The sequence below is a fragment of the Petaurus breviceps genome, unplaced genomic scaffold (genome assembly GCF_028583685.1).
Source record: "Petaurus breviceps papuanus isolate PSGF00001 unplaced genomic scaffold, PetGlider_PUasm1.0 98, whole genome shotgun sequence".
Taxonomy (NCBI): Eukaryota; Metazoa; Chordata; class Mammalia; order Diprotodontia; family Petauridae; genus Petaurus; species Petaurus breviceps.
The window spans coordinates 30,041,242-30,053,467 of record NW_027187460.1 but is presented as its reverse complement, the minus strand read 5'-3'; the positions used below and the strand labels follow the sequence as shown (position 1 = coordinate 30,053,467).

The 12,226-nt window shown below is 39.4% G+C and overlaps 1 protein-coding gene across 1 annotated transcript in view; it reads left to right on the top strand.

Annotated features, from left to right (window-relative positions):
- FER1L6 (fer-1 like family member 6) overlaps nucleotides 1-12,226 on the top strand; it is a 199,569-nt gene that overhangs the window by 31,480 nt on the left and 155,863 nt on the right. Inside the window, exons 7-9 of the mRNA XM_069081306.1 lie at nucleotides 1,809-2,001; nucleotides 5,614-5,954; nucleotides 11,317-11,425. Of these exons, the coding sequence (XP_068937407.1) occupies nucleotides 1,809-2,001; nucleotides 5,614-5,954; nucleotides 11,317-11,425 (643 nt within the window). The remainder of the gene's footprint in view (nucleotides 1-1,808; nucleotides 2,002-5,613; nucleotides 5,955-11,316; nucleotides 11,426-12,226) is intronic.

Sequence of the window (12,226 nt, the reverse complement as noted above, 5' to 3'; positions counted from 1 at the left end):
TAAATCAAATACTTGCCAACTTGTGACCCTAAGCAAATCAGTTTTCTTTATTGGCAAAATGGAATGAGAATGGCAATTACCTGACAGAATTGTTGTGATGATCAAATAGTATAACATATGTAAAGCACTTTGTAAACCTTAAAGAGCTTGTAAATGGGAGCTTACCCTCACTATTATAAGCTTCTCAAAGACAATAAATAAATCTCCTACCTCTTTTTATTCCCAGTACCTCATTTGCTGTCAATGCTCATTTATTTTGAATTTGAACCCAAGAGACTGTTGGAAGTAAAACCAGAACTCTGCCAATGTCTGGTGTATAAACAGTTTTTATTGACTTGTTTTTGAATGTTCAGCAGATTCATGTATCTCTCCTAACTTGCAAATTGTGTTCACTGAACTTACACATTTTTGGTGAAATGAGGACAATGGAATCTATAGAATTTCAGAGTTGAAAGGGCCCTCAAATACCATCTGGCCCAATTAATGCCTGACCAAGAATGCTCTGTATTATATATCTAACAAGTGATCACCCAACCTTGGCTGAAAGATGTCTTTGGAAATATGCTAGCATGCTGCTACAGTATAAACTAGAGTAAATCCCACAATAAAGCACCTTTATATACCATAGATTCGGTTAGTCCAAGTACCATGACCTCCAGGTATATAATTATTCATACTGCTATCCTTTCATCTAGATAGATTCCACTCACTTTATAATTTCATAGATTGTCTTCAAAAATTGCTATGGTTTAAAAATCCATTGCCCTTCAACTAGCCTGGTAATGAGCATATACTAAGTGGTCCTCTGAAAATGAACACACAGTAGACCATCAAGCCCAGTCAAACATGATACTTCACAAGCTTGGTCGTACCTACCAGAGCTCCCTCTCTTAGGATGGCCACCTTGTCATAACGAGGAATCTTAGTGTGTTGTTATAAGGACCTTAACTCCCCAGCCCCCAACTCAATTGCTCATGCTTTTACTAAGTACTCCTTATTTGTTATGTGCTGGGAACATAAACAGAAAAAGCATTTCTACCCTCGAAGAGCTTATATCCTCCTGGAAGTGGGAGCAACGTACAGAACATATATGCATACATAAGTACAATTCATTTCTAAGAGGGAGAAAGCACTAATAGCTAGGGAGATCAGGAAAGACTTCCCATAGGAGATGGTTACTCTGAGCAGAACCTAGAAGTAGGGTAAGGATTTTAAGAGGAAAAAGCCAGGAGGATATATATTCTAGGCATGGAGGATAGCCCATGAAATGCTGAATTCAAGTTTGGGAAACAGTTTGGCTAAAATGTAGAATGCACATAGGGAAGTAATATGAAAATGTGAAGCTTAGAAAGGTCATTTGGGGCCACACTGAGAAGGGCATCATAATGGTCCTCTTCTCTATTTCTGCTTCCTTTGAAAAGCATTCCTTGGAGCAGCCAGGTAGCACAGCAAGTAAGAGCACCAGCCCCAGTGTTGGGATGACCTGGGGGATTGAATCTGGGCTCAGACACTTAGCACCCACCCAGAAATACCTGGCCGGGTAACCTTGAGCAATTTACTTAACCCCAATTGCTTAGGGGTGCCCAGGTGGCTCAGTGAGTAAGAGCACCGGCCCCAGCATCGGGATGACCTGGAGATCGAATCCAGGCTCAGATACTTAGCACCACACCAGAAATAACTGGCCGTGTAAACTTGAGCAAGTTACTTAGCCCCAATTGCTTAAAAAAAAAAGAAAAGCATTCCTAAATTTGTTAAGAACATCATCATAGCATACACCAATAATTTACCAAGTTGTCTTTTGTTTTTAGGGAAGGACTACAGTAAAGAAAAATTGTGCAGATCCTGTGTGGCATGAACAGGTCATCTTTAAAGAAATGTTCCCTCCCTTGTGTCGAAGAGTTAAAATCCAGGTGTGGGATGAAGGCAGCATGAACGATGTGGCCTTAGCAACACACTTCATTGATTTGAAGAAAATCTCTAATGAGCAGGATGGAGATAAAGGTAATCTGAAATGTGCCCGGTTTCATGGTCAAAGTGGGTCCCTCAAACATCATTGATCTAGTTTTTTCTCCTTCGCAAAATATAAGGTTGAACTTGGTCATAAGATTCCTCCTTGCTCCAGTATTCTATAATTAGTAGGAAAATGTGTAAGAATGGGGAAAAATATGTATTGTCCACTGACACTGTAAGTTGTTTTAAGGATAAAAATGCCCTTTTGGACATGAAAGTGCTTTGAACAACACAAAATGGTTTGTATGTAAGCGTCTAACAGCCTGACTCCTTTAAAAAAAATATAGGGTGTAGCCCCATCATGCTGACCCACTTGTGCATTCTACATTTACTAAGTACTTGTTATTTATTATGTAATAGGAAAACAAAAACAGAAATTTATAAAAAAACATTTCTACCAGCAAAAAACTTACATTTTCCTGGGGAAGGGAGGAACAGATAGAGCATATATACATATATAAATTGCTGGTGAAGCAGGTGCTGAGCATGGCAAACTGTCACTTAGTTACTAGTTCAAAGATAGTAGCTTACACTTTCTTTCTTGGTTTTCCTAACTTTAGATCTTTGTAACACTTCATTCTCATCCTTAAAGTCTGGTCTCTGATTCCTGTATATCAAACTCATTTAGCTTCTCCTGTATCTTATGTGTACCATCTTTGTTGATATGGTGAATCTATGCTTTCCAATTTTTTGTTTGAACCTTGACCTGTATACTCTGACTACAGGATTTTTCCCTTTCATTTCTGAGACCTCTCCTTTCTCCCCCTTTGAACTCAATCCTTTGCTGGAACTTTTATATTCTCCTTCCATATCCCATACCCCATTATGCTATAATTCCCAACTACCTCCTATTTTTCAGCATCCTGTTAACCCTTTCCTAGTCAATGTTATCTTTTGATATTTTTGTATTTATTGTTGCTGGAGGCAGGGTCTATTTTCCACTTTGGTTTTAAAGTATTAAAGTGTCAATAGTAATAATTCACTCCTTGCTGTAATGTTTACATTATTGCTGGTCCTAGAGGGAATCAAAACCTCCCTTTTCTGTAGCTTTAACATTTCCAAGTAAATGTCACATTGATTTTGAGGCCTGATTTAAAAAATCCAACAAAGTACAATAATCAGTAACACCTCAAATCTGAGATAAGCACTTTCTAACACAGAGAGGAGCTGAGATTAGGGATATGTAAAGTATGCATATGCCTAAGGCATAATAAGGAATGATTTATGTGACATTTAAAAAATGATTGCATAAACTTTAATGCCATTCTTCGAGGCATTCAGGTATTTTGTGATAAGTCAAGTCACATATATTGCAGGGAAGGCTCAGTGCTTCTGAATGACAGCATCACTCTAGGGATCAATTTTCAAACTTTGCTCAGGGCATAAATATGTTTAGTAGAGACTCTAAGTTCTTTCGATTTCTTAGTTACTTGCATGATGACTGGTCTAGCCACAGGTAGATTAGTCCTTCATGAGCCATCAAATAGGGCAGAAATAAGGAAGGAAAAAATTGCCTCTTATCCCAACTTATTTGGAGTTAGTCCTGTCAGGTTAAGAGGTGAAAATATGAGGTTGCTTAGTTGGTGGGATTCTATCGAATCAACTTGTTCTCCCCACTGCTCATCACTTCATTTTCATGTATAATTTATTTATTCCTTTGTTTTTCTCATATGTTTTTCAGAGGAAGAGATATAACCTGAAAAACACTAATGATAATGAATGGTTATATATCAGAGATAATTAGATATTGTCAGAAACAGAAATATGTCTTCTTTAAGAAAACAATCTATGAAAACACTCAAGAGATGAATTCAAGGCACCAAAATACTCTACGAGCCGATTCTGTATTTTAAAACGGATTCAGCAAAGGATTGCCTTAAATACCAAGTTTCTTAATGCATCTAAAACAGGATTTGATTTGCATAAATCTGACTCGTGTGGTATAATAGAAAGGACAATGGTCTGGTTCTTTCACTCTATGATCTAGGGTATTTTATGTTTTTGAGGCTAGGGTTCCTTCTCTACAAAATGAATTGGATGATCTCAAAGACCCTTTCCAGTTTTAACATTCTGTGTCTATAATTTGGATGTGAAAGGCAGCATGGTGTATTGAGTGGCAGGCCAGTCTTGGAGTTAGAAAGATCTGGGTCAAGGTTTGCTTCTAGCAGTTTAACTATGGGCAAGTCACTTCACCTATCAGACCCAGGAAACTCTTAAGTTCTCTAAGCTCCAAACAAGTAACTGATCTATAATAGGTGTGGTGGTTTCCATACTGGGAGTTCCCTACACTAATGAAACTGTGACTCAGAGTAAAAAAAAAAAAACAAGCTATCCATGCAACTTTTCAGCAATCTCTTTATTTTCAAAGCAGGGCTTGTCTACACATTCAGATTTGCCATGCAAATAACATGGGCAGCTAGGTGGTGCTGTGGACAGAGTGCTGGATTTGGGAACAAAAAGAAATGATTTCAAATCTGGCCACACTTAGTAGCTATATGACCCTGCAGAGGGGCCCCTAGTTGGTACAGTATATAAAGCACTGGGCTGAGAATCAGGAAAACTAATCTTCCTGAGTTCAAATCTGATCTCAGACACTTACCAGCTGTGTTATTCTGGGGAAGTCACTGTAGCTGCAAGCACCCCAGCATCCCCAGAATGGCTGCCAACACAGGTTCTTAGATCTGCTTTTCTAAAGGAAAGCAACTCAAAATGGGTTAACAATCTTACTTTAATCAAACATATGCCATTTACCTAGTTCAGGGGGAAAAGGTCAGCACCCTGAACTTCAGAGAAAACAAACAAAATACAAGCAGACCAAAAATATAGACAGAGAAGCAGATCAGCAGACAGGTTTCCAGCTGTCCGACCATTTACATCCATACCTAGTCAGTTACCAGAGAGGGAAGCATCAACATTGGGGTTTTCAAAGATGGGGGGCTCAATGGCTGCCCAGAGTCTCATCTATTCAAATCACACAACTCTTCTCAAAGTGAGCCCCAAAGCAAAGCCTCACATCAGGGTATTTATATCCTTCTCCTGGATCAGAGAATGTCACAACCCTCTTGACCCACTGCCCAATCACAAAGTAAAAACAAGCCTCCTGCCACAGGCTCCATGCGGCCACATTCAGCCTATTAGGGTGCAAAGTATATTTTCAAATTAATGAAGGTTCTCAAAGTCACTTAAGCCTAATCAAGGGGCAGGGAAGATCTTAAATTCCCATTGCCATAACAGTCACTTAACTCTATTTGCCTCAGTTTCCTCATCTGTAAAATGAACTGGAGAAGGAAATGGTAAACCACATTCAGTATCTTTGCCAAGAAAATCCAAAATGGGGTCAGGAAGAGTCAGATGCAACTGAGATGACTCAACAACAGCAATCCTCTGGACAACGTCATTTAACTTCTGTTTGCCTCAGTTTCTTCACATATAAAGTGGGGATAACAATAGCCTCTATCTCCCAGGGTTGTTGTGAGGATCAAATGAGATAATATCTGTAAAGTTCTTAGCACAGTGCCTGGCACATAGTAGGTGCTATATAAATGTTAGCTATTATCATTATTTGTTATCATTATCATCATCATTATTTTATGATCTCCCTAGGTTTCCTGCCCACTTTTGGACCTGCTTGGATCAACTTGTATGGCTCTCCCAGGAACCACAGCTTGATGGATGATTACCAGGAACTGAATGAAGGCTTTGGAGAAGGGGTCTCATTCAGGGGCCGCATCCTGATAGAAATTGCTGTGGAAATCCTCTCGGGTGGGGCACAGGAGTCTAAATTTTCAAAGGCCCTGAAGGACCTCAAGCTATCTAAAGACAAGACTTCCAAAGGCTTGGGGAAGGACAAGACAGACAAAGCTGAGGATGGAAGAGCACACCAGCCTTCAGATAAGACCAATTCAATGGAGGCTGAAGTAGAGCCCTTTGATGTGCCACCTGAGGTCGGTCAGAATGAGCTTATAGTTATAGCATGTGATACTAAGCACAATAAACCACAGCCTTGCAAAGACTTTTGCAGTCATGTGGCTACACATTTTATTTTCTCCATAGAGAATAAGTGAGTTCCCTGGAGGCAGGGATTATTTTCCATTTTGGTTTTATATGTCCAGCACAGTACCCTGCATATATTTGAGGTTTAATGAGGATTTGATGGATTAGATTAGATCCAACTAGCCATATTGACAATGGTCCAGTGTCCATTCTTCAGTGTCAGTCTTCTCCTTCTCTTTCATGTATCAACCATCTGCCCTGGTCAAGTTCTCTCAGACTTCCTTCATGGCTAATAGATTCCCATAGAAATGAACTAAAAGGAAATAGTAAGGAGAGACAGACAGAGAGACAGAGACAGATACAGAGAGACAGACAGAGAGAGAGAGACACACACACAGAGAGAGACAGAGACAGAGAGAGAGAGAGAGAGAGAGAGAGAGAGAGAGAGAGAGAGAGAGAGAGAGAGAGAATATTATGTTTTAACAGGCTTATTATCTGGTTACTTTCAGACTTTTCCTGATTTCTATTAGATTTTGGAAATAAATAAAAGGAATATTTCTTTGACCATCCAACACAGGATGAGGACTGAGGCTGGAGAGACAGACCAAGTGCAAGCTGGGGATTTAAGAAACTGATTTCTTTCCTTTATCCCTTGAAGCTGTGAGAGCAAGAGAATCCTGATTTAGAGGAGGGGTGAAGAGGGAAATGGTCATCTTACACTTTCCTGTTTTCCGCTGAGGCAGTGTGGTACAGTAAATAGAGTGCTGGATTTAACATCAGAAAGGACTGGGTTCAAATCTCTCTTTTGACCCTTATTGACCATGTGACTTCTCTAAGTCTTAGTTTCCACACCTGTAAAATGAGAATGTGAGGCAAGATGGTTTCTAAGTTTTCTTCTAACTCTTAATTCTATGATCCTATTATGATATATGGAAGGTTGCTTTTTCCCAGGTCAGTTGGTACAGAAAATGATTGAAAGTTAAATGATAGGGGCAGCTAGATGGCGCAGTGAATAGAGCACTGGCCCTGTAGTCAGGAGGACCTGAGTTCAAATTTGGCCTCAGACACTTAATACTTACTAGCCGTGTGACCTTGGGCAAGTCGCTTAATCCCAATTGCCCTGCTTTCCCTCCTCCAAAAAGACAAAAAAATATTTTAAAAGAGAATAAAAAAAGAAAGTTAAATGATAAATAGTTTTGTGAAGTGCTTGTCATTATTTTAGTTTATATACTGTGATTCACAAAATAAACCACACTTCATCGTCTCTCTATAGCAGTTGAGGAGAAGCCTCTAAACTGTGGTCTCTTATCTCTAGGGCGTGGTTCCATCTGACTCTACTAAATATTGCTTTTGCTGCCTACAGAATCTTTCTCTATATCCACGGTGGCAGCTAGGTGGTGCAAAAGACTATGCTTGTACTTGGAGTTGGAAAGATCTGAATGTAAATCCTGCCCCAGACACTTGCCAGCTGTGTGATCCTGAGAAGTCACTTAACCTTTCTCAGTCTCAGTTTTCTCATCTGTACAATGGGAATAATAATAGCGCCTATCGTATAGGTTATTATGAGAATGAAAGGAGGTAACGCTTTGTAAACCTTAAAGCGCTATGTAAATACTATTGTAATTATTATTATTAGTGAAGGATATTATTTGGACTTTCCTATTGATTTCACCATTTCTGACTGTTGTCACTATTTATTTAGTTTCCCATGTTTGAAACTTTGATATTTTCTCCTTGACCCTTTTCTTGCCCTCCTCACCCCTATGGAATTATCCAGTTCTGTTCATTGTCCTTTGAAAATTCTTCCATGCTTGTGCTTTCTCTGTTCCCATTGTAATCCTGTTTTGGCCTCATTATTCCCCCATTTTAGTAACCTTCTTATAGGTCTTCCTAAGTCCATTCTTTTCTCTCTAACAGCAATCTCATTCACTCCCAAGGTTTGTGCAAAGGGTTGATTTTATCATTCATCTGCTCAAAGAAGTCTTCAGGGGGTCCGCTTGAAAAACGAGGACTCCTTTGACTGGAACACAAGAATTTCTAGAATCTTGTACTACTCTAATTCTCTATTATTCCTTATTTTTCCCCTTCCCATACTCTTTGTGGTATCTTAAATGAGCTTTTCTTTCTACCCTTTACTTTTCTGTTAAAGAAGAAGCTATACGGTGTACTTGGACTCATGTCTGGAAGGCCTGAGTTCAAATCTGGCCTCCAACACTTTCTAGCTGCATGATCCTGGGCAAGTCATTTAACCTATTTCTGCCTGAATTCCTTCAACTGCAAAATGGGGATAATATTAATACTCAGGTTGTGAGATAATATTGTAAAGCAACTAGTACAGTGCCTGTCACATAGTAGGTGATTTAATATATGTTTCCTTTCTTCCTCTCTTCTTTCCTTTGGTTCTTTCTCTCCTTTCTTTCTTCCTCCTTTTTATTCTCCTCTCTTTCCTTCCTTCTCTCCCTCCCTCCTTCCTTCCTTCTTTTGTCTTCTCCTTCCTTTCCTCCCCCTGCTTCATTCCCTTCCTTCCTTTCCTTTCCTTCCTTCCTTCCTTCCTTCCTTCATTCCTTCCTTCCTTCCTTCCTTCGTTCCTTCATTCCTTCCTTCGTTCCTTCCTTCGTTCCTTCGTTCCTTCCTTCGTTCCTTCCTTCCTTCCTTCTTTCCTTCCTTCCTTCCTTCCTTCCTTCCTTCCTTCCTTCCTTCCTTCTTCCTTCTTTCCTTCCTTTCTTCCTTCCTTCCTTCCTTCCTCCTTCCTTCCTTCCTTCCTTCCTTCCTTCCTTCCTTCCTTCCTTCCTTCCTTCCTTCCTTCCTTCCTTCCTTCATTCCTTCCTTCCTTCCCCTTTCCATTCTTTTTTCCCTTCCTCCTGCTCACCATTCAAAGGCTAATGAAGTTTCATTAGCCTAAACCAGAGTGGTGGACATGAGTGGAATGAAGGGGATGAATGGATGAGATGTAGACGGAGAATTATAAGATTGGAAAAGTGGTGTGATGGAGAATAGAGATGAAGACGATGCCAAAGTTGCAGCCCTGAGCAACTAGAGAGATGGTGGTTCCCTCTGTAGAAACTGGCAAGTTGGAAAGAATGATAGACTTAGGGGAAAAGATAATGAGTTGTGTTTGAGATTGGTTTAGTTGGTGATGCCATCTGGTTTGAAATATCTAACAGGCAGTTGGTGATGGGGCACTGGAAGTCATGGAGGGGACTAGGGCTGGATATAGCTCTGGCAGCTGGGTGGTGCAATGGACAGAGCACTGGCCCTGGAATCAGGAAGATCTGAGTTCAAATCTAGCCTCAGACATGTTCTAGCTATGTGACCCTGGGCAATCACTTAACCTTGCTTGACTCAATTTCCTCATCTAGATGAGCAGAAGAAGGAAATGGAAACCACTTCAGTGTCTTTGCCAAGAAACCCCAAGTGGGGTCACAGAGAGTTAGACATGACTGAAATGACTGAACAGCACCTTACACTCATCGAGACAATATTAGACAGTTTTAGTCACCTACAAATTTGTTCTATTATTTCAAAGATGTCTTCAAATACAAAAAATTTTAATTAGGGTTAAAAAATATCTTCTGGGATGTGATTCAAGTGACCTACTTGGCTAAAATGCCCACTAAGGCATCAGGATTTTCCAAAAATGCCCAGGGCAGCTGTATCATCTTTTGGACTCTCCCACCAGCACAGCCAGGAATAAGAAATGCACTTCCTGGACCTGAAGATGGCTAAAATCAGCTCATACCTAATTTGGCACTTAGTGTAGGACCATAGTCATTGTGGTTGTTTGATAAATACTTTGCTGACAGATGGGTTCATCTAAAAATGAATCCTAAAATTCTCCTGGGATTCTTCTAGAGATGGATAGAGGGGCCTTGTCGTTCAACCATTATCTCCTGAGACTGTGTTTCTTTTCAACAGGCCTGGCATCTCCATTCCTATTAACTTAGGTCTGTACCAAGAAAAGGAGCATAATATAGTGGAAAGGGGGATTTAGAAGCAGGAAGACTGTCACTGTGCAGTTAACCATGGCATTATTTAGTCAGGGGCCACCCCAACTCATCTTGCTGGAGCTGACTCTGCAGTATGTACTGCGAGAGTCTTTCTATCTCATCAGCTGAAAGTCATGTCTTTTCCCACAAAGTTTCCTAGGTCTTTTTGCCTGGTGATCTCTCACAGCTCCGTCATATCATTAGCTTATATTATACTTTTTTGCATGTATCTTGTATCTCTTCCGTTTTCCTTTCCCTCATCCTCTCCTTCTCCTCTCCCTTACACTTCCTTCCATCCCTTCCTCTGTCCTTCTCAGTGTTTAGGGAGGTGGGGAAGAGAAAAAAATTAATGCTTGATAATTGATAAAAATTAATAAGAAACCATAGGAAATATATGTGCCAAAATGAATGTTTACTCACACACACACACACATATATTTCCTTTAGTTGATTTAACTCAGATTAGTATTTCCCTTATTTTGAAATAAGGTAAATAAAATATTTTAAGGGAAAACCTTAGAAGGTTATAGTTAGTTCCTCTATCTATGATAACATGTTTAGATCAGAATGTTTTGTCTTTCTTTCTAAACCCATCCCTCTTTCTAATTCCCCTGCCTTCAAATTACACATGCATGCATACACATGCATGCATTCACTTAAGTTCTCTGAGTCCTCCCACAAAAAAATGAGGGGATTGGACTGTTAATCAATGAGGTTTTTGGCTCTAATTCTCATGATTCTTTTTTTTATTTTTTTAGAGGAGATAGGCAGGGCAATTGGGGTTAAGTAACTTGCCCAACATCACGCAGCTAGTTTTTGTGTTAAGTGTCTGAGGCTGGATTTGAACTCAGGTCCTCCTGACTCCAGGGCTGGTGCTCTATTCATTGCACCACCTAGTTGCCTCCCATGATTCTTTAGAGTACAACAAATGCATACTAATCGATTCTTACCATGATGCAAGACAGATTGAGTCATTTATTCATTCAACAAAAAGATGTATTGAGAGATTACCATGTTAGGCATTGTGGCTGGGTCTTCAAAATTCTAGTTAGGCCTAAAACAATTCGAACTAGCAGCTCCATTTGGATCTGCTGTCTGCTCTCACTTTGTGCTAAACATAGGCATAATCAAATGCCATTTTGAGCTAATATAATAATTCATCTGTAAGTTAGTTATGCAGGATCAATTCTTTGAATACTGGAATCAGGTAAGTATTGCTGATCCAGCTTCCTGGAAGAAAAACAAATCCATAAAGCAAACAGACCAAAAAAAAAAAAACCCAAAAAACCAAGCTGATATCATTGAATATATGCTATCTCTTCTATAGATTGCACCAGAAAAATATGAAGATTTCTTACTCTTTGGAGCATTTTTTGAAGCTACCATGATTGACCGGAAAATTGGAGACAAACCTATTAGCTTTGAGGTTTCTATAGGTAAGTCTAGCCTACTTCCTCTTACGACAAAGATTAGTTCAGTATAGATGGCCATGTGCTATTGGAACAAGCAACTCTCGTCCATAATGGTGCCATTAGGTAGGGGGAAGTTTTAACTCTACTCTTTAATAGGAAAACAAAGCAAAACACCATTTAGTGAACTCATTGCCAGAGTAACCTCCTCTATTTTGGCCTATCATTTATGAGATGGGATTTTAGACCAAAGACAGGTTAGGAGATGACTTTTTTCACATAGATTTAGTGGAATTTTGTGCAATCATTCTGGAACTTTGAGGCTCAATTCAATTCAATGCAAATTTTGTGCTAGGCATTGTCTAGGCACCAGGAATAGAAAAAGACAAAAAAAAACAGTGCCTATCCTCAAAGAGCTAACATTTTATTGGAATGATGTAATATTTACTCAGAGAAACAAGTAAAAAGTATACATCATAGAAATAGAAAGTAGATGAAAGATTTGGAACCAGATTCACTCACTCCAAAGCCAATGCTCTTTAAACATAACATCTTTTATTATTATTATAATACTATGTTATGTAAATGCTTGTTTTATTCCATAAATTAAAATAAATAAAAATTAAAAATAAGCTTTTTAACAATAATAATAGTTAGCATTTATATGGCACTTTGGGCCACCAGGTGGTGCAATGGATAGAGGGCCAGGCTTGGAGTCAGAAGACTACTGTTCCTGAGTTCAAATCCAGCCTCAGACACTTAATAACTCGGTGACCCTAAGCAAATCACTTCTCCCTATTTGCCTCAGCTTCCTCATCTGTAAAATGA